At 43.4% G+C, this 26,661-nt stretch overlaps 2 protein-coding genes and 1 non-coding gene across 8 annotated transcripts in view; 2 read left to right on the top strand and 1 right to left on the bottom strand.

The window, feature by feature from the left end:
* Nucleotides 1–283: 283 nt before the first annotated feature.
* TRO (trophinin) lies at nucleotides 284–12,187 on the top strand. The gene is given in 18 exon segments (XM_055437584.2): nucleotides 284–349; nucleotides 626–740; nucleotides 743–1,335; nucleotides 1,338–1,585; nucleotides 1,587–1,779; nucleotides 2,442–2,546; nucleotides 2,662–2,725; nucleotides 2,986–3,065; nucleotides 3,578–3,608; nucleotides 3,611–3,665; nucleotides 4,643–4,722; nucleotides 5,276–5,333; nucleotides 5,901–6,015; nucleotides 6,914–6,921; nucleotides 7,562–7,751; nucleotides 7,753–8,535; nucleotides 11,499–11,787; nucleotides 11,790–12,187. Coding segments are annotated over 18 exon segments (3,450 nt in total). The 5' UTR covers nucleotides 284–304.
* Nucleotides 5,538–5,666, top strand: LOC129535348 (small nucleolar RNA SNORA11). The gene has a single exon (XR_008681623.1). It is a non-coding gene; the product is annotated as a small nucleolar RNA SNORA11 (small nucleolar RNA).
* PFKFB1 (6-phosphofructo-2-kinase/fructose-2,6-biphosphatase 1) overlaps nucleotides 6,543–26,661 on the bottom strand; it is a 111,624-nt gene continuing 91,505 nt past the window's right edge. For 3 of the 6 annotated variants that reach the window (XM_055393606.2, XM_055393607.2, XM_055393605.2), the window contains 5 exons: nucleotides 23,829–23,933; nucleotides 18,587–18,716; nucleotides 15,571–15,633; nucleotides 14,664–14,728; nucleotides 6,546–14,312 (listed from right to left, as the gene is read on the bottom strand). In XM_055393606.2, the coding sequence (XP_055249581.1) occupies nucleotides 14,253–14,312; nucleotides 14,664–14,728; nucleotides 15,571–15,633; nucleotides 18,587–18,716; nucleotides 23,829–23,933 (423 nt within the window). In that variant the 3' untranslated portion in view covers nucleotides 6,546–14,252. Of the gene's footprint in view, nucleotides 14,313–14,663; nucleotides 14,729–15,570; nucleotides 15,634–18,586; nucleotides 18,717–23,828; nucleotides 23,934–26,661 lie in introns of all 6 variants that reach the window. The other 3 variants (XM_055393609.2, XM_055393611.2, XM_055393610.2) reach the window with 3 other exon arrangements.

Here is a 26,661-nt window from a genome sequence, read left to right as displayed (position 1 = left end):
CCTCTGGTTGGTGCACATGCGCACTATAGAGTTGCGGTAAGGGGCCTGTGTAGGGTAAAGGGGAAGGGGTCGGAGAACTGACTTACTGTTTCTTGGAAGCAAAAGGAGCTAGGATTTGGAAGCCAGACCATCTGGGTTTCTAGGTATGAGAACCCAGTAGTTGAAGGGTTTGGGGCTCAAGGTTTGATGAGAACCCCTTCCTTAGGATTGGCAGGAGGCCACATGAATCTCCACCTCCCTCTCATTCTTTCCTAACTCAGGCCCCTTCCCATTAGGCTCAGCTGTTTCTTGGCCCTCCAGAAAAATGAATAGGAGAAATGACTCCAATTATAAGATGACCCTGTTCCAGGTGAGGCCTCTCTGCAGGCCATCTACCCTGTTCTGAGTTCATTTACTGCTGTTGAGCCCCTACCACTCTGTGGTTGCATAACTCCCTACCTAACCTCTTTCAGTTCTCCCTTGCATGGTGGAGGAGGAGGTGAGGAAAACCTGCCTATTTCTTGCTCCCTTTCTCTTTCTTTACCCTCCCCTTCAAATAATCGTTCAAAGGAGGGGGAGGTTTTGTTGAAAGGGTGGGCTCTAGGGAGGCCAGATGACTCAATACATCATAGTCTTAAGTGTGTAGGCCCCTCTGCCTCCCACTGTGAGCCTAGGGCTTCACTTCCCTCCAGATGTACAGGCTGAGACAACAGAAGACAGTGTCTTGCTGATACATACCCAGTTGGCAGCAACAAAGGACCCCCGGCCATGGACCCACCAGTTGCCAGCCAGTTGAAGAAAAACAAGACCAAGAAGGTCCCTATTAAGGCTATCACTCAGACTGTTCCCACTGACCCTCCAGTTCCATCTGCCAGTGTGATTACCACCACCAAGTCTAAAGTAACTTTTCCAGCTTTAAATCTGCCAATCATTCCCCAGATCAACCAGGCTTCAGCTACCACTGAGGTAGCCAATACTCAGGCTTCTTTATTCACTGCTTTGCCTAAGAAATCCAACAAGACAAAGAAAGTTACTGCTAAGGCAACCCAAGGCTTCCAATTTCCAATTGACAGTGAGAGTGTCACTACACAGATCAAGTTACTCTTGCAGACCCTATACCTGCTAGTCATTCTTCAGACTATCCAGGCTCCAACTGCCAATGAGTCAGCCAATTCTCAAGCCTTGTTAGGCCCCACCACGCCTAAGCAAGTTTCCAAGGCTAAGAAGGCTGACAATAAGTTCATAGCTAGTGCCACTGATATCTCACTGGCTCCATCCACTATTTACACAGCTACCACCCACAGCCAAATTACCTCCATCTGAACTAAGAAAGCCTCCAAAGCCAAGAAAGCAATTTTATTGTTAAGGGCGCAAATACTGATACTGAGCTGCCAGAGGCCCCAGATGCCACTGAGATAGCTACCAGGCAGACTGAAGCCTCAGCAGCAGCTATCTGGCCCCCAAAATCCAAGGGTAAGAAAGTTGTCTATGAGGGCCCAAAATCTTCCTGTGAGATCTCTGAGGCCCTACCTGCCAGTCAAATGGTCACAAACCAACCCCTAGTAGCCACCCTCTGGGTCAAGAGAGGGTACATGGCTCGCAAGGTTGACATTAACCCAAACAACCGAAAGCCAGACTCAAGTTGACCAAGGGATCCAGGCCAAGATGGATACCTCTCAGACCCACATAAGTGCCCTTGAGACTCAGGTTGCTGCTTCTGTCCAGGCCCTGGCAGATGACTACCTGGCTCAGTTTAGTTTGGAGCCCACAACCAGGACCTGGGGAAAGAGGAACCAAAAGGTGAGATCTCTGACATCACCATCCTTAACTTTGTACTTATTTTCCATTGCTTTCCTCCTGGTTTGTTTACTTGTTCTATAAAAGTTTACTGAATCTTTATACCCTGAGCCAGTCCCTGCATTCGCATAGGCTGTGAGAGATGCTGAGAAGATTGGGATGTAATTATTGCTCCTCGGCAGTTCACAGATTGGTGTGGAAATAAGACATCGATACACTTAGATACATCACAGATAGAATTCATTCAACTTGTATTTACATAGTAGTTAGAATGTGCCAGGCTTTGTGTTAGGTATAGTTACACAAGATATATTTTTATGTTTTAAAGTAACTTGTACCAGCTAGGTCCCAGTTTTACAGATAAGAAAACCAAGTCCCAGAAAGGTGAAGTGACTCGTTGAAGGGGTAGAGCTTGTAGAGCCAGTGGTGGCCACAAAAAGAGAAATAAACAGACCCTGCCCTTGGGTTGCTCCTGTCTGGCAGGAAAATAAAACTCCTGCCTGGAAGACAGTAAAAGACGAATCTAGGACTCAGTGTGGTTAATGGTAAAGTCAGGACCCACTACAGGGAGGGTTTAGGGGACTTTCAGCAACAGACAGCATGAGGAGACAAAGCCATCTCTTTCATCTGATGATTTTGGATCGTTCTTCTTTCTGATGATGTAGTCCAAGAATCTGAATAAGGATGAGAGAGGTGATGGTAATTATAGGCGGATCCCATGGGGCCAGTGGCCTCTGATATCATGAGATGTGGCCATTTTGCAAGAAAGGGTAAGAATCCAGTGCTGCTCAGTCTCTTCTCTTCTTCACCTACCCTCTTCTCTGTCATTCTTATAAGTTTTATGAAAGCATATTGAGATCTCCCCATGTATTCCTCTTCTCCCAGGCAAATAAACTGGTGAAATACCTGTTGGTTAAGGACCAGACAAAGAGCCCCATCAACCGCTCAGGTAGAGTCATACCAACCCTCCTCCCTAAGCTGTCTTTTCTACTCCCCTCTCCTCCCTGACATAGGAGTAACCATTTAGTTTTATGGCCTCTTCATTCTCTCACATGTACCCCCCTGTCCTTTTCACACTCTGTCATGGCTGGCATCTCCCATTAACACTGTTCACGACTCAGACTATACTGACCCCACAGGGCTGGCAAAAGGACTACAGCTCTGTGGCCCCTTCTCATCCCAACTGTTCCCTCCTCTCCCTTCCTGCAGACATGCTGAAGGATGTCATCCAAGAATATGATGAATATTTCTCAGAGATCATTGAATGAGCAAGCTATGGTCTGGAGAAGGTGAAGGGGTATCCTCTAGGGGATGGACACAATGGGGAACTCTTGAATGGAACAAAGGTGTACACATCCCTTTGCAGGGAACCACAGAGACTGACTAATCCAGCCCCATCCCCATGCAGATGAGCAGATGGTGGCCTAGGGAGAGGCATAGACTAGCCTGGGGTCACACAGCAGGTACAACTAAGACCCAAGCCACCCAACTCAATCCTAGCTTCTATTCACTGCTGGACACATCCTGTAGTATATTTCAGATATTCACTTCTCCCTTCCATTTCCCATTCGCTGTCTCCCTAGAGTCCCATTAATCATAAAGATGATTTAGTAACAATAATACATTTGTTATCTGTTTGCTGTGTGCCAACCACTTAGCTAAATGCTTTCTGTGCATTATCTTACTAATTTCTTACACACACTCACAAATCCTAGGTAAACAGGAAACTGGGATGCTCAGCCAGCTCATTGATGCCTAGGCTGAATTTTGTGATCTCAGACGCTATTCTTTTACTTGGCATATGTTTCAAGTCAATCTGAAGGAAATTGATAAAGTAGCTTGTATATTCTAATCAGCATTCAGGAATCCTCTACAGGCATACTGAGAATGTAAGCTGGGAAAGGGCTGCAGTGGGAAGGAGGCTTCTGATTTTTTTTTGTTGTTGTTCCTGGTACTACTCCATCCTTGTCTTTTGTCCCCACATCCCCTTAGGAAGTCAGGAAAGACAGAGCCTAAAACCCCCTTTTCTATCATCCACACGTAGTTGGAGCCCTGCACACAGGAGTGGTGTCCCTTTATGATTGTCTGGAGGGTGTAGAAGCCTGAGTTACTCCTACTGTCAGATTTTCTGTTTCTCTAGAAGCTTCCCTGTCTCTTCCTATCAGGCTTGGTAGAGTGATTCTCAAGGGAAGGCTTCCTGGTGTGAGTGAATCATGATGGTTGATGGGCAGGAGCATCAGTGGGGCTATGCCTAGAATTCTCTTGGAACTGAGGGGTCTGGAAGAAAAAGAAGGGACTCACATTGGCTGGGTGCCCGGATCATACCAGGCTGACAAACATTCTATCCTCTCAGTAACCTGGGGAGAGGAGAATGTAATTTTCCCATTTTATGAATAGGAGACTAGGCTCAAAGTCCTAAGTGCTTTGCCCAGGATCATATAGAGCTTGAAGCATAGACTGGGCAGAATTCTCCCATATCCGAAGAATCTGGGAGAAGCTAGCCTAGTGAGCTGGCTGGTGTGTTTTTTGTTTTGTTTTGCATATGGCTGCTGTATGTAAGAAGGCAATGGCACCCCATTCCAGTACTCTTGCCTGGAAAATCCCATGGACGGAGGAGCCTGGTAGGCTTCAGTCCATGGGGTCACGAAGAGTTGGACACTACTGAGTGACTTCACTTTCACTTTTCAGTTTCATGCATTGGAGAAGGAAATGGCAACCCACTCCAGTGTTCTTGCCTGGAGAATCCCAGGGATGGGGGAGCCTGGTGGGCTGCAATCTATGGGGCTGCACAGAGTCGGACACAACTGAAGCGACTTAGCAGCAGCAGCTGTATGTAAACCTTCTCTCTGTCCCATTATTCCCCTAGGACCAAGGACACACCCAAACTAGATTTTCTCATGGTGATTCTGAGTGTCATTTTTATGAATGGCAACAAGGCCAATGAGGGTAAGTGGCTGGGTTGGCAGCTGAATGTGGGGGGCAGTCATGGTCAAAATTGCACACGTTCATTTTCTATCCCTGTTTCCTTTTGCCTCCCTTTGCAGCTGTCATCTAGGAGGTGCTGCACAAGTTGGAGCTGCACCCTGGGTATGATTGGGCTCTGTCAGTGCTTGCTGTCCGTGTTGTCCTTTGGCAAGAGAGAATGGTCCCAGGATTTCATCAGCCTGGTGGTCTGGTGGGCTGGGCAGATGTGCTGGACTGGGTCCAGAGTTCTGACCTGGATGGATAGGGAAATGGTCCTGAACTCTCTGCTTCCTCTTTCTCCTATGTCCACTTTCTGTTCTAATCTGATATATAAGATAGACCTTAGGGAATCCCTGATAAGAACCATCTGACCTCAGCTGCCTGCTTCTAGTGACTCTGTGTTCATTACTTTCCTGACTTAATTGAGATGGCCTCCTGTACTAGAGAGGTCTCTTCCACATTGGGAAATGCCTCTGTCCCCATGTGGGAAGATCTGATCTTGGTTCATAGGTTATTTTTCCCATTATCGGGGTAGGGCACTCACTCTTTGGGGAAGTGAGGAAGCTCATCACAGACGACTTTGTGAAGCAAAAGTAAGTGGTGTTTGGGGGTCTTGTCAGAATCTGAAGTGTTCTGGGTGTGCCAGTCTGGTCCTGAAAGTGCTTGATCAGCCCTTTTCTTACACTAACTTTAGACATATGGGCATTATGTTTCCTAGAACTAAGTGAGTCCTGTCCACAATTACCATGGTGGACCATACCAGGGCTGGGCCAGACCAAACACAAAACCCTTGCTACGGGGTGTGCTCAGAGCAGAATGCCCAGAGAATGGCTTCTCTGTTTACAACACACCCAATAGAAACTTGGGTTTACTCCTCACAGGTGGCAGAATATTTTGGCCTCCCTGTGACACCATAACCTATACATGCCTCCCATGTAACACCAAGTGACTTCTTTGTACAGAGCCAATGGGAAATGGCTCGATATTGGAGGTTAAGACCATGAAATATGTTTTGGAGTTAGTCTGGGGAAGGAGGGCCTTGGAAATCCTTCTCCAGGAGCTGAGTTTAGTACTTGACTGGAGGAGGTTGCCATCTGGAACCAAGTGGTTAGACAACAGGTTTGCTTGGTTAGAAGCAAATTTCATTTCCTTTCTCCAAGGTACCTGGAATACAAGAGGGTCCCCAACAGCAGACCACCTGAATATGAGTTCTTCTGGGGCTTGCACTCCTACCATGAGACTAGCAAGATGAAAGTTCTCAAGTTTGCCTGCAAGGTAATAAACTTCCCTTACTTGGCATATTAAGGGTATAGGATGCCCCTGGCTGGGGCAGGCAGTGTACAGGAATGGACAGGTACAGGGTAGCCTGCAGTTCATATATAAACATTATGGAACTTAATTTATGTCCCAGAATGCTGCTTGACATAAAGTTCACATCATTTCATTCATTATTCATACTTTATATTAGTCTCCTTAACTGCTATAACAAAATATCATTAACTGAGTAGTTTAAACAATAGAAACAGGAACTTCCCAGGTGGTCCAGTGGCTAAGACTCTACACTCCCAATGCAGGGGGCTGGGATTCAATCCGTGGTCAGGGAACTAGGTCCCACATGCCCCAACTAAGAATTCACTCTCATGCCACAACTAAAGCCTGGTGTAGCCAAAAAACAAACAAACAAAACAAAAACAGAAACATTTTATTATAGTCCTGAAGGCTGGAAGTCCTAGATCAAGGTCCAGGAGCATTAGTTTCTAATGAAACCTCTCTTCCTGGCTTGCAGAGTTCATGCGTTCATGAACTCTTGCTGTGTTCATGGTGGAGAGAATTCTTCTTTTTAAAATAAATATTTATTTTTAATTGGAGGATAATTGCCTGACAATATTTTGTTGGTTTCTGCATTTATTAACATAAATCAGCCATAGGTATACACATGTTCCCATACTCTTGAACCTCCCTCTGATCCCAGCCCTCTAGATTTTCACAGAGCACCGGGTTTAGCTCTCTGCATCATACAGCAAATCCCCACTGGCTACTTGTTTTACATATGGTACTGTATATGTTTCTATGCTGCTCTTTCCATTTGTCCAACCCTCTCCCTTCTTGCACCCGCTCCATGTCCATAAGCCTGTTCTCTATGTCTGTGTCTCCATTGCTGCCCTGCAAATAGGTTCATCAGTACCGTGTTTCTAGATTCCATATATATGCATTAATATATGATATTTGTTCTTCTCTTTCTGACTTACTTCACTCTGTATAATGGGAGAGCCTCTTCTTAAAAGGACACTAATCTTATTGGATCAGGAACCCACCTATCATTAAACTTTACTTTCAGAAATGCCCTACCTCCAGATATAGTCACATTCGAGGTTGATGCTTCAACATATTAATTTTGGAGGGACAAAAGCATTCAGTCCATAACATACTTACTCTCTTATCATTTCTCCTTATCTCTTACCATGCAAGGTAATAGGAGAGATGCCTTGACTTGACATATTAAGGGTACAGGGTGTCCCTGACTGGGGAAAGCAGTATACAGTGATGGGCAGCTTACAGTTCATTTGCAATAAGAGAGTCAGTATTAAGACAAAGATGAAGACTTTAGGCTCAGTGACATTAAGTAGCTTGTCCAAGGTCACATAGCACCTAAATTATCAGAACTGAAATTGGATCTCTGGACTGACCCATGATAGAGCCCTAACAACTAAGAATTTTTTAAAATGCTACTCTTAGTTTTATACAAAGTACATACTTAATACATAATTACAAATGTTAGTTTTTATTATAATGATTGTAATTCTCATTTCTGGTGCAAAAGAAAGACCCCCAAGGACTGGGCCGTGCAGTACAAGGAAGCAGTGGAGATGCAAGTCCAAGCTGCAGCTGTGGCTATAGCTGAGGCTGAGGCCAGGGCTGAGGCAAGAACCCAAATGGGGATTGGAGAGAAAGCTGTGGCTGGGCCCTGGAATTGGGATGACATGGATATCAACTGCCTAACAAAGGATGATGTTAGGCGATGATGCTCGGGCCTGGAACAGATTTTCACTTGAAATTGAGGCCAGAACCCAAGAAAATGCACACGCCAGTGCCAGCATTGACTTCAGCAGAGGAGCTAGCACCAGGGCTAGCTATAGCGATGGTTCTAGTATTAGCTTCAGTGGTGTACCTAGCCCTGGTAATGGCTTTGGTGGCAGAGCTGGTATTAGCTTTGGTGGCACATGCAGCACCAGTGCTAGCTTCAGCAGTGTAGCCAGCATTTGCTTTGATGGCACACCCAGCACTTGCTCCACTTTCAGTGGTGGAGCCAGCATTAGCTTCAGTGGTACAGCCAACACCAGCTCTAGTTTCAGCAGTGAAGCCAGTATTAGCTTTGGTGGCACACCTTGCACCAGTGCCAAATTCAGTGGTGTGGTCAGCTCTGGTTTTAGAGGCACACTCAGTACCCCTGCTGGTTTCAGTGATGCACTCATTACGAGCACCAGCCTTGGCAGAACACTTGGCAACAGTGCAGTCTTTAGTGGTGCACTTAGCACCAGCACTTGCCTAGGTGGCACACTCAGCACTAGTGTCTACTTTGGTGGTTCTCCCAGTTCTAGTGTCAGCTTTGGTGGCACACTTAGTACCAGTATCTGCTTTGGTGGCTCTTCTAACACCAGCACTGGTTTTGATGGTGTACTCAGTACCAGTGTCTCCTTTAGTAGCTCTTTCAGCAGTTGCACTGACTTTGGTGATACACTCAGCACCAGTCTTGGCTTTGGTGACACATACGGCACCAGTGCTGGCTTCATCAGTGTTCAGTTCACTTCAGTTCAGTTGCTCAGTCATGTCCAGCTCTTTGCAACCCCATGAATTGCAGCACGCCAGGCCTCCCTGTGCATCACCAGCTCCTGGACTTTACCCAAACTCATATCCATCGAGTCAGTGATGCCATCCAGCCATCTCATTCTCCGTCGTCCCCTTCTCCTCCTGCTCTCAATCTTTCCCAGAATCAGGGTCTTTTCAAATGAGTCAGCTCTTCGCATCAGGTGGCAAAAATATTGGAGTTTCAGCTTCAATATCAGTCCTTCCAAAGAACACCCAGGACTGATCTCCTTTAGGATGGACTGATTGGAACTCCTTGCAGTCCAAGGGACTCTCAAGAGTCTTCTCCAACACCACAGTTCAAAAGCATCAATTCTTCAGCACTCAGCTTTCTTCACAGTCCAACTCTCATATCCATACATGACCACTGGAAAAACCATAGCCTTGACTAGACTGAATTTTGTTGACAAAGTAATATCTCTGCTTTTTAATATGTTATATAAGTTGGTCATAACTTTCTTTCCAAGGAGTAAGTGTCTTTTAATTTCATGGCTGCAATCACCATCTGTGCTATTTTGGAGCCCCCCCAAAATAAAGTCTGACACTGTTTCCACTGTTTCCCCATCTATTTCCCATGAAGTGATGGGACCAGATGCCATGATCTTTGTTTTCTGAATGTTGAGCTTTAAGCCAACTTTTTCACTCTCCTCTTTCACTTTCATCAAGAAGCTTTTTAGTTCCTCTTCACTTTCTGGCATAAGGGTGGTGTCATCTGCATATCTGAGGTTATTGATATTTCTCCCAGCAATCTTGATTCCAACTTGTGCTTCTTCCAGTCGAGCATTCCTCATGATGTACTCTGTATATAAGTTAAATAAGCAGGGTGACAATATACAGCCTTGACATACTCCTTTTCCCATTTGGAACCAGTCTGTTGTTCCTTGTCCAGTTCTAAATGTTGCTTCCTGACCTGCATATAGGTTTCTCAAGAGGCAGGTCAGGTGGTCTGGTATTCCCATCTCTTTCAGAATTTTCCACAGTTTATTGTGATCCACACAATCAAAGGCTTTGGCATAGTCAATAAAGCAGAAATAGATGTTTCTCTGGAACTCTCTTGCTTTCTCCATGATCCAGCGGATGTTGGCAATTTGATCTCTGGTTCCTCTGCCTTTTCTAAAACCTGCTTGAACATCTGGAAGTTCACAGTTCATGTATTGCTGAAGCCTGGCTTGGAGAATTTTGAGCATCCCTTTACTAGCATGTGAGATGAGTGCAGTTGTGCTGTAGTTTGAGCATTCTTTGGCATTGCCTTTCTTTGGGATTGGGATGAAGACTGACCTTTTCCAGTCCTATGGCCACTGCTGAGTTTTCCAAATTTTCTAGCATATTGAGTGCAGCACTTTCACAGCATCATCTTTCAGGATCTGAAATAGCTCAACTGGAATTCCATCACCTCCACTAGCTTTATTTGTAGTGATGCTTTCTAAGGCCCACTTGACTTCACATTCCCGGATGTCTAGCAGCTCTAAGTGAGTGATCACACCATCAAGATTATCTGGGTCGTGAAGATCTTTTTTTGTACAGTTCTTCTGTGTATACTTGCCACCTCTTCTTAATATCTTCTGCTTCTGTTAGGTCCATATCATTTCTGGCCTTTATCGAGCCCATCTTTGCATGAAATATTCCCTTGGTATCTCTAATTTTCTTGAAGAGATCTCTGGTCTTTCCCATTCTGTTGTGTCCCTCTATTTCTTTGCATTGATCGCCGAGGAAGCCTTTTTTTTTTTTTAATCTCTCCTTGCTATTCTTTGGAACTCTGCATTCAGATGCTTATATATTTCCCTTTTTCCTTTGCTTTTCACTTCTCTTCTTTTCACAGCTATTTGTAAGGCCTCCTCAGACAGCCATTTTGCTTTTTTGCATTTCTTTTCCATGGGGATGATCTTGGACCCTGTCTCCTGTACAATGTCATGAACCTCTGTCCATAGTTCATCAGGCACTCTATCAGATAAATCCGTTAAATCTATTTCTCACTTCCACTGTATAATCATAAGGGATTTGATTTAGGTCATATCTGAATGGTCTAGTGGTTTTCCCTACTTTCTTTAATTTAAGTCTGAATTTGTCAATAAGGAGTTCATGGTCTGAGCCACAGTCAGCTCCTGGTCTTGTTTTTGCAGACTGTATAGAGCTTCTCCATCTTTGACTGCAAAGACTATAATCAATCTGATTTCGTTGTCGACCATCTGTTGATGTCCATGTGTAGAGTCTTCTCTTGTGTTGTTGAAGAGGGTGTTTGCTATGACCAGTGTGTTCTCTTGGCAAAACTCTATTAGCCTTTGCCCTGCTTCATTGTGTACTCCAAGACCAAACTTGCCTGTTACTCCAGGTGTTTCTTGACTTCCTACTTTTGCATTCCAGTCCCCTATAATGGAAAGGACATCTTTTTGGGGTGTTAATTCTAAAGGTCTTGTAAATCTTCATAGAACCATTCAACTTCAGCTTCTTCAGTGTTACTGGTTTGGGAATAGGCTTGGATTACTGTGGTATTGAATGGTTTGCCTTGGAAATGAACAGAGATCATTCTGTCATTTTTGACATTGCATCCAAGTACTGCATTTCAGACTCTTGTTGACCATGATGGCTACTCCATCCTTGGGAACCCCATGATCAGTATGAAAAGGCAAAATGATAGGATACTGAAAGAGGAACTCCCCAGGCTGCTAAGTGCCCAATATGCTACTGGAGATCAGTAGAGAAATAATTCCAGAAAGAATGAAGGGATGGAGCCAAAGCAAAACCAATACCCAGTTGTGGATGTGACTGGTGATAGAAGCAAGGTCCAATGCTGTAAAGAGCAATATTGCATAGGAACCTGGAATGTTAGGTCCATGAATCAAGCAAATTGGAAGTGGTCAGACAGGAGATGGCAAGAGTGAACGTCGCCATTCTAGGAATTCAGCAGTGTACCCAGCATCAACTCTGGCTTTGACAAGGTGTTTTGTGACTTCAGTGGGGCACTTAACACCTCTAGTGACTTTGGCAGTGCTCCTAGCATCAGCATTGGCTTTGCTGGAGCTCCCAGCACCAGCTTCTGCTTTGACCCTCCTAGCACCTGTTTTAGTGGTCCTACCAGTGCCAGTTTTGGTGATGGACTTAGCACCAGTACCAGTTTCAACTTTGGCGATGGGTTAAACACCAGCACTGGATTTCATGGTGGACTGAGTACCAGCTCTGGCTTCAGTGGGGAATGATCTCCAGCAATGTCTTTGATGGTGGATTGGGCAGAAATGCTGGTTTTGGCAGCACACTTGGCACCAGTGCTGACTTTAGTAGTGGCATCACCACCAGTGATAACTTTGGTGGTGGGCCTAATACCAGCTTCGATGGAGGACTGAGCACCATCATTTGCTTTGGCAGTGGTTCCAGCACCATCACTGGCTTTACTGGCAATCTCAGCACCAGCACCAGCTTTATTGGTGGACCCAGTTCTATTGTTGGCTTTGGCAGTGGACTGAGCACCAGTGCTGGCTTCAACGGTGGACCAGGCAGTAGTGCTAGCTATGGCAGTGGACTGAGCAATGCTGCTAGCTTTGGTGGTGGAGCCACTAGCCTTGGTGCCTGTAGCTTCTCCTATGTCTAGTGAGGTTTCAGGTAATTGCAACATTTCCATAACCAAGGCCCATGGGGATGGGTATAAGAGCTGTAAGATGTTACAAGAAACCCTCAAGGTGGGAGGGCAGTGTGGGGAGATGAGCACAATGAATGAAGTATGAGAATATAGTATATTTGGTGCTAAAATGTGTTTTCGTTTGGTGTTTTGTTTTCAGGTTTATTTCTCATGTTGACAGATATTGCTAATGAATTGCAGCAGTCCTTCCCATGGAGCCAAGGTACATCCTTGGAATCTTTGTCCGTGTAACAGTCTTAGCAGATATTATCAATGAGTTGAGGGTGACATGCTATGGAAATAATTTGTTTGCCAATTCTGCTTTGTTCTTTGCTTTTTGTGTCCTATCATATTTTGTATCATAGTTACATTAAATTTGCAAAATGAATTTCAGTTTGTTCTGTCTTTTAATGTGCTTACGTTGATGTGGGTGACATTTTGGTTTCATAGAAGAGCAAAAATCAGCTTCGCTCTTTGGGGAAGATGGGCTCTAGCTTTAGACTGAAAGGAAAGTATAACTTCAGTGGGATAGAGTCTTGGGGAAAGCATAGCAGACCAGCAGAAAATATCCTAAGTCAAGATCTAGAAGGGGAAGCCTGGAACAGAAGGCAAAGGGAGCAGGTTCTTGAGATTAAGTATGGCTTCATTTTGAGATATCTAAGAATGGAGAGATAGAGAGGGATATAACTAAAGGTGGACATGGCAACAACGGAGGATTTTCTTGGGATAGGAGAGAGACCCAAGCATGTTGCATAGACTATGGGTGCAAAAGCCAATAGAGAAGGACAGGATATAGATGTGGAATAATCAGGAACTGACTGAATCAGCTTATCCTTGAGAAGGTGGGATGGATAGAATACCAGAGAATAGAGAGTGGCCCTGACTTTGAACAGAATTTAATGGTGGCTGTGGAAGCAGATAAATGTAGATTTGCTTCAAGCAGTGATCATCAACCCTGTAATAGATCCCAATAAAAATTGATGTGGATTATACAAGGTTTAGTGTCTTACTGGTGGTTGTGATGGGAGGACAAAAAGGAAAAAAAAAAGGCAGGATCTGTATGAGTCTGTATCTTCACAACTGGGTTGCTGGTACCTGCCCATAGTAGCTGCCTGGAGATTAGCTGAAGAGATAGAAAGTAGGATCCAAGATGGCCAGGGATGGAAGAGAAATGAAGAGGGAGAGGACTGATGTATTGGGAGATACTGAAGGAATCAAAGAACTTATACTCGATGTAGTGCAAGGTAAGTATTGTTCATTCAAGAAATACTACATACATGCCTGCTGTGTGGGAGGATGACACAGAGTTATAAGGAATAAGGGGCCAGTGGTCAGATAGTGAGATCCTTGTATTTAAGATGTCAAACTGGGGAGAACTCTAGATGATGCCAACCAAGGTCCATGGAGTGATCACTGAAGTTGAGGGGGCAGGGCACTAGGTGACCAGGGTATTATTTGGATCATTTATATGGACTGTGAAATCAGTCAGGATGGCAACAAGAGTTGGAGAAGAAAGAATTGTGGTCTCAGTACAGATTCTTCTTTGAATATAGGGATGAAAGTGTCATGTTCCCAGTCACATTGCCCACCAAGGAACAAGTCCATAGGCACTCACATGGATGCTTCACCTTCACATTTGGAGATACTTCTCCAGAGCCCTTTCATCCAGGAAATTCTCACCCAGTCCATACCCCCACAGCACCAGAGCCATTTCATAAGGTCAGGATCTTAAGAAAATCTTGTAGGAGAAACCTCACAATGACTTCCTTTCTCCTTTTGTAGGCAGTCAGGGAAGTCTTTATTGATCAGAGAATAGGAATTAAGAAGGAACAAGTTTCATCTTGAGCTAGGCAGCTCCTTGTTTATAGCTAGAAACCAATGCCTATTGTGAAGCTGATGAAGGTTTCTTTACTGGAAGTGGGTCTCTTCTAGTGAGGCCAAGTTCAGAGTGTTCTCAGTGTAAGAAAAGAGCAATAATAGCAGCTCCTAAAGGTGAACCCAAGAAAGGACAGAGGCAGTTTGATGTCTAAGAAAGGGCTCAGTAGTGGGCAGGAACAGTGTCCAGGGCTTCTTCAGGTTCCCGGGTGATGTCCACATTCTGAGAGGAAAGAACCTAATATTAGTAGGAAGGAACCAGTAGTCTGGAGCTCCCACCCTTCCTTGCCTCTTGTTCTGACTGCCAGGCTCCCCTCTTTCAGCCATGCCTGGATCCTGACTCTTTCCTTAGGCACGCCTGGGGGAACCTCAGCCAGAGTCCTTTAAGGCAGGGTTGCTATAGCCCTGCTTTTCTATGATATCTCAAGTCTGGTCTGCAGTTCCTACATTTCTGGGTGCTGGTTTTTCTACCTGTTGGTGGAAACACTCAAGCTCTGTGGGACTGGGGCTGCCTTTCTGCAGGAGAGGGTGCTTTCACAACACCCCAGCTTGAGCCACAGAGTCCCTCACCTACCTCAGGCTTCTCCCGATGTGTGTTTACAGCTTCCACATTCAGGTAGATGGACTCCACCTTGCAGCCTCGGAAAAGAACAACCCATCCATCCATAAGCCACCCAGGTGAGCACAGGTCTCCCCTGAGGTATCATTCCCTCTCCCCGTCAGCACCCACACCCCCAGCTCCATGCTGTGTGTAGATTATAGCTGTCCTTTAGGAAGGGGAATTTAGACCAGGTGTGTGATGTCTGGGGAAGACATCAGGCCTAAGAGGCAGGCTCTTCCCCTAATAGTCTCAGTGTTCCTCGAGCCTCCCTTGTCAATGGGAATGAGAATTGAGAAGAGATGATCTCTGCCCCGCTACCCAGCTCTTTTCTGTGAGACAGAAACCTAATCTGTGTAATAAGGATGGAGCTCTGTGGAACCTTCTAGCTGTGTTAGGTGCTGAAGTGCTAAAAGAATCTTGGGGCCACTACCTTGGGGCAACCAACACTAGGTAAAGTTTATTTTGAGAACTATGTGGTTACTGCAAGATCAGAGGTGTGGAAGGCCAGAAGGTAGTTCTGGGGAGCCTCAAGAAAGAGAAGGGTGGTACCATTGGGGTTTGGAGCTGGCATAGGAGGCCCAAAGCCTGTGGAAGCCCCCCTTTCTCTGGTCCCTTTTGGGGACCCCCTCTTCTACAGTTTTGTGCTATATGATTGGTGCTCTGGTAGAGACAGAGAAAGCTGGGACCACATCCCAGATTTAGAAGCTACCTAAGTCCTTCCCTCATTGTCATCTTGCTGCCACCAGTCCTGCCTCTACCAAGACACCTAACTATCCACCCAGGGAATTTCTCTCAGGACTTTGCTGGACAAATGGTAGGCACTGCAGGCATGCTCATAGCGCCTATATACTTTTCCCCAGATGAAGGTGGGGGCACTCACCATAAGCCACAGGTGTAAGTTTGAGCACTGTGTGCAGAGGGCACTGGAGATAAGGCAACTCATCTGGAAAGGAAGAGAGAGCAGATTTCAGAGGCAGGATGCTAGGGATGTCACCACCTCTCTGGGGTTCCAAGATTAAAGCACTCTTCCCTTCCACCCTCTTCCCCATGGATGCCTTTACCTGGGTCCTGCTCCCCCACACTCTTCAGGGGGCAGTGCTGAAAGCCCAGTGGGGAAGGAGGAAGAGAGCAGAGAGGCCTCAGGAACAAGGAGGACGGCAGGTCCTGGGGATTGGGGACAGACCTTGGGTCCCCAGAAACCAACGATTGGCACTGTGGAGGTGGCCAACCTCCTCAACCGCAGGGCAGACATAAGACCAAGGCAGGTGTCCCTCCCACCCCCACTCAGTCCTTCCAAGGGGTCCTCCACCCCAAAGGTCACAACAGATCTCAGCCAGTGTTTCCTGAGGCCCTACTATGCGCTGGGGCCTTGGCTGAGGTGTGCATGCACCTTGGCAGCTCTCACAGCTTTCTCCCCAGCCCAGACCTGTGCCCTCTGACTCCTTGGACACTTGTTGATGGACAAGCATTCACTGATTCACTCGTGTTCAGTTCCTGATGATTTGCATGCAATGACTTGCGTGGCCTTGACGGCAATCACCAGATAGCCTCAAGGGAGCAGATGATCAGGCACATTCCATGGATGAGGACCCTGAGGCTCTGAGAGGGAGGACATTTGCCCTGAGTCCCACTGCCACAGGAAGTGGCAGTGCTGGGACTGGAACTCAGGATGCTTTGAGCCCAAATGTGTGTGCTCTGACCACTGCAGTCTGTTGCCACTGCCTTTGAGGGATGCGCAGTGCTGTGTGGTGACACTCCCACCTCTCATTCCTCTCTGCAAACACCCACCCTCCTGATCAACCAAGAAACATATACAGCTTTCCATCTCCCTTCATTGAGCCAGAACCCCACCCCTCATGGCCTCCCTGACCCTGAGGGTCACCCTAAGCTTTTGAGGCCTGCCACGGCCCACCCAGCCTCCTGACACATAAGATTTCCTGGGCAACCAATCTGCTCCTCCTCCTTGCCTTTGTCTTCATCATTTTCAGTTGCTGGGTCCAGTGCTTTTGGTTCACTACCTCACTCTGTTCTCACTGATACTCTATGGGAGTTACTGTTTCTCACTGCATGCATGACAAAATAGATTCAGAGAAGGGAAGCAACTTGCCTGAGGTCTCTGACCCAGTTCTGCCACTGCCTAGACAAGTGATCTTGACCCTGCCTTTTCTTTTTCTGGTCCTCAAAGATCTTATCTCTTATAGCACAGGATTGGACCCAGTTCTGAGGTCCTATGGATCTGAGTTCTCAGTCACAGCATCTTCCTGAGTTTCAGTTTCCTTACCTCAGCAATAGCGGCAAAAGCATGTGCCCAGTCCTGCCTAGCCCAGCTCCTAGGACAGCTGTGAGAAGCTGGCATGGCCTGTTCATGAAAGCGGGTAGTACATGGGCAAAGCAGTGTGCAAATGGGAGATGTATGTGCTTCCCATGAACCCCACATGTGTCTGAGATAAGGTGCCTCTGGAATGCACCTGAGATTAGTGCCTCTCTCTGCCCCACTGAGCCCTATGATCTCAGGCAAGTCACTTCACCTCTCAGAGCCTCCATTTCCTCTTCTGCACAGTCAGGGTTACAGAGCCAGCCTCATAGTCTCAAAAATAGTAATGAGCAGTAGAGATGTGAACAGTATCAGAAATCTAGCAGCACCACCTGTCACCTTTTTTCCATTGAGGAGATTGAGGACCAAGCAAAGGAAATTACTTGTCCAATGTCAAGTTCTCAAGTCCCCCAGGTTCCAATTCTAGATGACTCCATATTATAAAAGCCCTTTGTTTGGAAGCTAGCATCATAGAAAAGGTCCAAGTATGCAGGACATTGTATACTTCAAATATGACTTTGCACTGTCCTCACACATCCTTATTCCAGTATCCTGGAAATGCCAACACTTCAGCCTCCATGTCAGAAATAGACTTTCACACCTGGAGGTGACATGATAGTCCCTTGCCAGGCCAGCTGCCCTAGCTAGAAATTTGTAATCAGTGTGTAGATACTCCATAAATTAAAATATCCAGATTTTTTAATAAAAAGAAATTATCATTTAAAAATGAAAACACCACTATCTTGGAGGAATCATCCCTAGAGCAAAGACAGAAACCTATAATCAAAATCAAGACACTAGGGACTTCCCTGGTAGTCCAGTGGTTAAGATTCTGTGCTTTCATTGCCGGGGGCATGTTGGATCCCTGGTCAGGGAAATAAGATCCTCCATGCCACATGCACGGTGTGGCCAAAAAGTTAAAAAAAAAAGTCACAAGAGTTCCCATTCCACCTGATGACAGCATGCCTCTGAGAAATACTGGCTAAGCTTTCTCAGGTTGAAACAGACTGTTAAGGTTGGCTTTGAAAATGTTAACTCATAATAACACTGATATTAATAGTAGCAGCTAACACTTATATAGCCCATACTTTGTGTCATGAACTGTTCTAAGCTCTATAAATATGTTAATTTATTTAAACTTCATCATTCTCTCCATTTTACAGATGAGGAAACAGAACAGAGCCTGCTGCCTGCTAAGTTGCTTCAGTTGCATCTGACTCTTTGCAACCCCACGGACTGTAGCCTGTCAGGCTCCTCCGTCCATGGGATTCTCCAAGCAAGAATGCTGGAGTGGGTTGCCCGTGCCCTCATCCAGGGGATCTTCCTCATCCAGGGGATCGAGCCCACATCTCCTGTGGCTCCTGTGCTGTAGGCAGATTCTTTACCACTGAGCCACTGGGGAGAGGTTAAAGTAATTTGCCAAAAGTATCACGAGACAGAGTAAGAACTTGGACTCATGCACCCTTGTTCTAAATACAGTACTCTTAACTATTAAGATATAAACCACCAGTTTCTGGTGGTTTCAGTCAGAGTCTCAACTTACATGCAGCTCCCATGCCAGGAACAGAGAGAAAAACGGTACCTGAGCTCTTGTCCAGAAAGTAGGCCAGGAGGCACCGCATGACAGCCTGGTGGCAGATGACCAATACATTTTCCTGCCGTTCTAGCTCCATTATAACTGGCTCCAGACGCTGGACCAGATCCTCATAAGACTGAAAGGGAGAGAAACATTTGGGTAAGAAGGGGAGATGAGACACATTTGCCCTGAAGAGAAGAACTCTAGACCAGGAATCAGGAAAACTTGATTGTGGTGCCAGTTCAGTTGTTGGTCAGCAGTATGACCTTGGGCAACTCACTTCTTTCCTAGGGCCTTATTTTTCATCTATTAAATCTGGCAATCAATATAGTGGAGTAGATAACAATAACAATAATAAAACTTTCCACTAAAAAATCCCTAGAAAAGCTGGATAAAATAAATGTTTGCACTGCTGATCTTTCAAGAAAACAAAACGTTATGAATATAGTGCTCCCAAATGAAGAAAAACTTGGGAAAAAGAGTGATAAATGGATATAGAAGCCATAATTCTCATGGGGGCATTTGCCAATCACATTATCCCAGAGCCTTGAGTTTTTAAAACATAATAGAAATATGAGATGAAGCCTTAGGTGGGTATAGGGTAGGGATTTGGGACTGAGACCTTCAAAGGACTACATCCTCAATAAAATTATAAACTAAAAAATATATCCACAGACAAAGGGAAACAATAAGAAAATGTGTCTCTGCCTGACTCTTGGTGGAAAAATCAGGAAAAGCCTCCACTAAGAATGTATAACCCCAAACATATTGTTAGATAGATTTGTGGTTCAGAATTATGTTACCCATGTGTTTCAGAAAATGCTAAGCTGAGAGTTTAATAAAAAGTGATTTCAAGTCATTTGCTTCCAGGAGTGTCTGGAAGAAACAAATGTAAATTCTCTCTAGATTCTCTCAACTGAGGATGCATAGATTTCCCACAGATAAATTTTTGTCAAACTGAGGCTCATATAACATACACAGAAAATAATGTATAATAAGTAAAAATAAGCAGAAACAAGAACTCTAACAACTTAAGATAAAAGATCCACAATATAAAATAAATATTCTTGAGATTTTAAAAGAAGTAAAAGATTTGCTCAAAAATGCAAGGAAGAAATAAGATGCTATTGAATATAAGATCCAGATTTGAAAAATAATTAAGTAGAATTTTTATAAATGAAGAATATATTCATTAAAATGGAAAACTCAATGGATAGAGTATGCTGAGCATTAAATAAAATGTTTTGGAAGACACAGCTGAAGAAATTACTCAGAATGTAGCAAAGAGATCGAAAATAAGAAGTTTGGAGACATGAAGCATAGAGGTAAAACTAACACACATCTAGTTGAATTTCTAGAAGGAGATAATAAAGAAAATATGAGAGAGGAATAACTAAAGATATAATGCCTGGGGATTTTCTAGAATTGATGAAGAATCTCAGTTCTCAGATTCAGGAATTCCAATTAATTCTGAGCAAGATAAATTAAAATAAATTAATATTTAGACAAATCAGAGTGAAATTTAAAAGCAATAGAGACCCAAAGACCCTAAAAGCAGCCAGAGAGAAAAGAAATAAAATTAGACTTGTAGGAGACTTCTTAGCCATGTTAGAAACCAGAAGACAGTGGGGATGATAACTCCAGAGAGAAAATTGTCATCCTAGCATTTTATACCTTGTACCATCTAGGATTCAGGACCACCCCTCCAAAAGACATTTTTAGACAAAAGGAAAGGCAAGTCTACCAACAGATCCTCCTAAAGAAAATTCTAAAAAAAGATAGACATTTAACTCAGAAGGGAAACCTGATATGTAACATGAAAGAATGATCAAAAGAATTGGTAAATATGTGGTTGAATCTAAATAAACACTGACTATATACAATAATTTTTAGCTAGTAAAAATTATATTTTAATTAGATAAATGATTTCCCCTTATTTCTACTACATAAAATCCATCTAGGAGAACAGAATGGGGATGGGGATTCCTTAAAAAACTAAAAATAGAACTATCATGTGACCCAGCAATCCCACTCCTAGGCATTTATCTGGAGAAAACCATAATTCAAAAAGATACATGCACTCAAATGTTCTTTGTACCACTATTTACAAAAACTGAGACATAGAAGCAACCTAAATGTCTATCAACAAGAATGGATAGAGAAGAACCTAAATATCTATAAATAGATGAACTGAATATTAATATATTTCATTGTGTACATATAAATTTCATTGTGTATATATTAATTAACATATATAATGGAATATTACTCAGCCATCGAAAGAATGAAATAAGGCCATTTGCAGCAACATGGATGAACCTAGAGATTATCTGAAGTCAGACAGAAAAAGACAAATATCATATGACATCACACATATGTGGAATCTAATTTAAAAAAATGATATAAATAATCTTATTTAGAAAACAGAAACAGACTTACAGATATCAAAAACAAACTTATGGTTACCAAAGGAAAAATGTGGGAGGGGGGATAAATCAGGCACTTGGGATTAATAGACACACAATTTTATATAAGATAGATAATCAATAAGAGCCAATTGAATAACACAAGGAACTCTTCAATATTATGTGATAACCTATATGAGAAAAGAACCCGAAAATGAATAAATATATGTGTATGTGACACAACATTGTAAATCAACTATAATCCAATAAAATTTTTTAAAAAGAAAAAATCCATCTATGTGGGTAAAAAGATTATTAATTGTTTGGAAGTAATTCTATTTTATCTAGAATTCATAATAATTTTACTTTGATAATGGAACAACAGACTGGTTCCAAATAGGAAAAGGAGTACGTCAAGGCTGCATATTGTCACCCTGCTTATTTAACTTATATGCAGAGTACATCATGAGAAATGCTGGGCTGAAAGAAGCACAAGATGGAATCAAGATTGCTGGGAGAAATATCAATAACCTCAGATATGCAGATGACACCACCGTTATGGCAGAAAGTGAAGAAGAACTAAAGAGCCTCTTGATGAAAGTGAAAGAGGAGAGTGAAAAAGTTGGCTTAAAGCTCAACATTCAGAAAAGTAAGATCATGGCATCCGGTCCCATCACTTCATGGGAAATAGATGGGAAAACAGTGGAAAAAGTGGCTGACTTTATTTTGGGGGGGGCTAGAAAAATCACTGCAGATGGTGACTGCAGCCATAACATTAAAATATGCTTGCTCCTTGGAAGGAAAGTTATGACCAACTTAGATAGCTTATTAAAAAGCAGAGACATTACTTTGCCAACCAAGGTCCGTCTAGTCAAGGCTATGGTTTTTTCCAGTGGTCATGTATGGATGTGAGAGTTGGACTGTGAAGAAAGCTGATCGCCGAAGAATTGATGCTTTTGAACTGTGGTGTTGGAGAAGACTCTTGAGAGTCCCTTGGACTGCAAGGAGGTCCAACCAGTCCATCCTAAAAGAGATCAATCCTGGGTGTTCATTGGAAGGACTGATGCTAAAGCTGAAAGTCCAATACTTTGGCCACCTCTTGAGAAGAGTTGACTCATTGGAAAAGACCCTGATGCTGGGAGGGATTTTGGGCAGGAGGAGAAGGGGACGATAGAGGATGAGGTGGCTGGATGGCATCACCGACTCGATGGACATGAGTTTGAGTGAACTCCGGGAGTTGGTGATGGACAGGAGGCCTGGCGTGCTGTAGTTCATGTGGTCACAAAGAGTCAGACATGACTGAGTGACTGAACTGAACTGAATGTCAATTTAACCCCAAAATGCAATATGTTGGCATTATAGGGACAAAAAATGATGTATTCTGATAGACTGGTATAAATGGAAGTGCTTCAGCAAGCATTCATTCAATTAACTCACTGAGTAAGCTGTGCTTACAATAATAAATTAAATACTAACAATAATAATTCATTTGGGGAATAAGGCACAAGTTTGAAGTAAGTAAAATAAAAAACAACAACTAACAAGCAATATAAGAGAGGGAGTGACCAGAGCTGTAACTTTTTTAAAATTTATTTATTTTAATTGGAGGCTAATTACTTTACAATATTGTATTGGTTTTGCCATACATTGATTCAGGAGGCAGGCAGTAATATTGATACTTAGATTTTGTCAGTCATACATATTAAAATATTAAGAGTAACTCTAAAAGAATGGAAAGAGATTGCATAACTCAAACATAGATGTAAAATTTTATCAATTCTAAAGGGAGGAAAAGACAAAAAATAATCAAGCCTAGAAAGCTCAAAATAAGAGAATAGAAATAAATTCATATAAATCAGTAATTAAAATAAAAGCATACTGAACTTGCCATCCAAAAGTCATGTATTTCCAGTGTTTATTAAAACCAACAAAACCCAGCTCTATGTTGTCTATAGGAAACAAAACAAAACTACACAGAGAAGTTGAAAGTAAATAACTAACCAAATACTGAGCGGACAAAATTTTAATATCTTATAAAAGAATCATTATTAGGCGGAAAAGAGGCTTGCTCACTAAATAATAAAATATACAGTTTACTAAGGAGATATAATTGCTTTAAATTTGTATGGCTTTGATAATTTAGCCTCAAAATATAAAAAGGAAAATGAGGGCACAGTCACTGACTTCATAATGTCATTTCTGAAGATGAAAATACAAATGTTGAAGTGCTTTGTAACTCAGGATATCTATCATTTCATCTTCTCTAATATTCTGCTTTCTGATAATTTTCCCCAGGAACCTGTATCAGAAATGGAGTATGACTAATAAATATTCTAACATGTGGAACTGGCTAAATGGAGGCTGGGTTGAAAGCAATGAGGATTCACCACCGCATGGGAATAGGGAACTGATAATCTGGCTCATATGGTGGCAGAAGAGTTGGTTAAACCATTAGCCATTGTCACTTGGGACTCCAACCCACAGTCCAGAAAGGCTGGAGCTTTAAGCAACTTGGCAATAAAGTGTCAGAAAATTAAAGTACATTAAAACATTTCAGATGCCATTAGTGAAAGAATATTAAAGACAAAGTCTAGGATAAAGTGAGCCTTCCTAAAAGAAGGAAATAAACAGGCAAATGTACAGCCTGTTAAAAGAAGAATATGTTGCCTATAGCCAAGAATGAGAGAGCCAAGGGCCAGATAATCCTGTGCTTTGTTGGGATGGGCTGAAAAATTTGTTTTACCCTGTTTCTAAAGCTGTCTGGGGAAATATGGAATCCTGGTAGTTGGAATAAAGATACTGGGGAGGAGTCCTAAGAGTCTGGCAACTCCTCCAAATCTTACCTCTCCCTTAGGATAGCGGTAGCGGTATTTATCTTGGTCTCGCAGTGCAAATTCTTCCGGGTAGTGTTCTTGGATTTCTTCATAGGTCATCTCCTCACAGACACCCTGAGAAAAATTGTTTGGGGACAAAAGTTTTCACAAGTTGAAATCTCCACAGCCTTTACCATAGTTCTGAGGCCAATGATTGTGGAACATTAGCACACAAGTACCTGGGTTTCTGCTAACACACCTCCAGGTTTGGGTCTGCTGTCTGTTGTTGTTGTTAAGTCACTAGTTGAGTCCAACTATTTGCAACTCCATGAACTGCAGCATACCAGGCTTCCCTGTTGTTCACTATCTTCTGGAATTTGCTCAAACTCATGTCCGTTGACTTGATGATGCTATTCAACCATCTCATCACCCCACCAACCAACCATCTCTGTCAACCCCTGCTCCTCCTGCCCTCAATCCTTCCCAACATCAGAATCTTTTCCAATGAGTCAGCTCTTCTAATCAGGTGGCCAAAAGTATTGGAGCTTCAGCTTCAGCATCAGTCCTACAATGGATATTCATGACTGATTTCCTTTAGGATTGACTGGTTAGATCTCCTTGCTTTCCAAGGGATTTTCAAGAGTCATATCCAGCACTACAATTTGAAAGCATCAGTTCTTCAGCACTCAGTCTTCTTTATGATCCAACTTTCACATCCATACATGACTACTGGAAAAACCATAGCTTTGACTATAGGCACTTTGTCGGCAAAGTGATGTCTGGTTTTTAATACACTATGAGAAAGCAAGAGAGTTTCAGAAAAACATCTATTTCTGCTTCATTAACTATGCCAAAGCCTTTGACTGTGTGGATCACAATAAACTGTGGAACATTCTGAAAGAGATGGGAATACCAGACCACCTGACCTGCCTCTTGAGAAACCTGTATGCAGGTCAGGAAGCAACTGTTAGAACTGGACATGGAACAACAGACTGGTTCCAAATAGGAAAAGGTGTACGTCAAGGTTGTATATTGTCACCTTGCTTATTTAACTTATATGCAGAGTACATCATGAGGAACGCTGGGCTGGAAGAAGCACAAGCTGGAATCAAGATTGCTGGGAGAAATATCAATAATCTCAGATATGCAGATGACACTACCCTTATGGCAGAAAGTGAAGAGGAACTCAAAAGCCTCTTGATGAAAGTGAAAGAGGAGAGTGAAAAGGTTGGCTTGAAGCTCAACATTCAGAAAACAAAGATCATGGCATCTGGTCCCATCACTTCATGGGAAATAGATGGAAAAACAGTGGAAACAGTGTCAGACTTTGTTTTTTTGGGCTCCAAAATCACTGCAGATGCTGATTGCAGCCATGAAATTAAAAGACGCTTGCCCCTTGGAAGGAAAGTTATGACCAACCTTGATAGTATATTAAAAAGCAGAGACATTACTTTGCCAACCAAGGTCCGTCTAGTCAAGGCAATGGTTTTTCCCGTGGTCATGTATGGATGTGAGAGTTGGACTGTGAAGAAGGCTGACCGCCGAAGAATCGATGCTTTTGAACTGTGGTGTTGGAGAAGACTCTTGAGAGTCCCTTATACTGCAAGGAGATCCAACCAGTCCATTCTAGAGGAGATCAATCCTGGATGTTCATTGGAGGGACTGATGCTAAAGCTGAAACTCCAATACTTTGGCCACCTCATGCGACGAGTTGACTCACTGGAAAAGACTCTGATGCTGGGAAAGGTTGGGGGCGGGAGGAGAAGGGGACGACGGAGAATGAGATGGCTGGATGGCATCACCGATTCTGTGGACATGAGTTTGAGTGAACTCCGGGAGTTGGTGATGGACAGGGAGGCCTGGCGTGCTGTGATTCATGGGGTCGCGGAGAGTCGGACACGACTGAGCGACTGAACTGAACTGAACTGAACTGATGTTTGTCATAGCTTTTCTTCAAAGGAGCAAGTATCTTTTAATTTCGTGTCTGCAGTCACTGTCTACAGTGATTTTGAAGCCCAAGAAAATAAAGTCTGTCACTCTTTCCACTTTTTTCTCATCCATTTGCCATGAAGTGATGGGACCAGATGCCATGATCTTAGTTTTTGAATATTGAGTTTTAAGCCAGCTTTTTCACTTTCCTCTTAAACCCTCCTCAAGAGGCTCTTTAGTTCCTCTTTGCTTTCTTCCATTAAAGTGGTGTCATCTGCATATCTGAGGTTGTTGATATTTCTCCCGGCAATCTTGATTCCAGCTTGTGCTTTATCCAGCCCGGCAATTTGCATGGTGTACTCGGCATATAAGTTAAATAAGCAGGGTAACAATATACAGCCTTGATGTACTCCTTTCCCAATTTTGAACCAGCCCATTGCTCCATGTCCAGTTCTAACTATTGTTTCTTGGCATTCATACAGGTTTCTCAAGAGACAAGTAAGGTGGTCTGGTATTACCGTCTCTTGAAGAATTTTCCACAGTTTGTTGTGATCCTCAGTCAAAGGCTTTTGGGTAGTCAATGAGGCAGAAATAGATGTTTTTCTGGAATTCCCTTGTTTTTCTATGATCCAACAGATGTTGGCAATTTGATCTCTGGTTTCTCTGCCCTTTCTAAACCCAGCTTGTACATCTGAAAGTTCTCAATTCATATACTGTTGAAGCCTAGCTTGAAGGATTTTGAGCATTACCCTGCTAACGTGTGACATGAGCACAATTGTATGGTAGTTCCTTTGGTATTGCCCTTCTTTGAGATTGGAATGAAAACTGACCTTTTCCAATCCTGTGGCTACTGCTGAATTTTCCAAATTTGCTGACATACTGAGTGCAGCACTTTAACAGCATCATCTTTTAGGATATGAAATAGCTCAACTGG

Source organism: Moschus berezovskii, chromosome X (assembly GCF_049115385.1).
Source record: "Moschus berezovskii isolate FMDL1 chromosome X, NW_MosBer_1.0, whole genome shotgun sequence".
Lineage (NCBI taxonomy): Eukaryota > Metazoa > Chordata > Mammalia > Artiodactyla > Moschidae > Moschus > Moschus berezovskii.
Note: the sequence above shows the minus strand (reverse complement) of the source record. Positions and strands in the feature narration are given on the sequence as shown.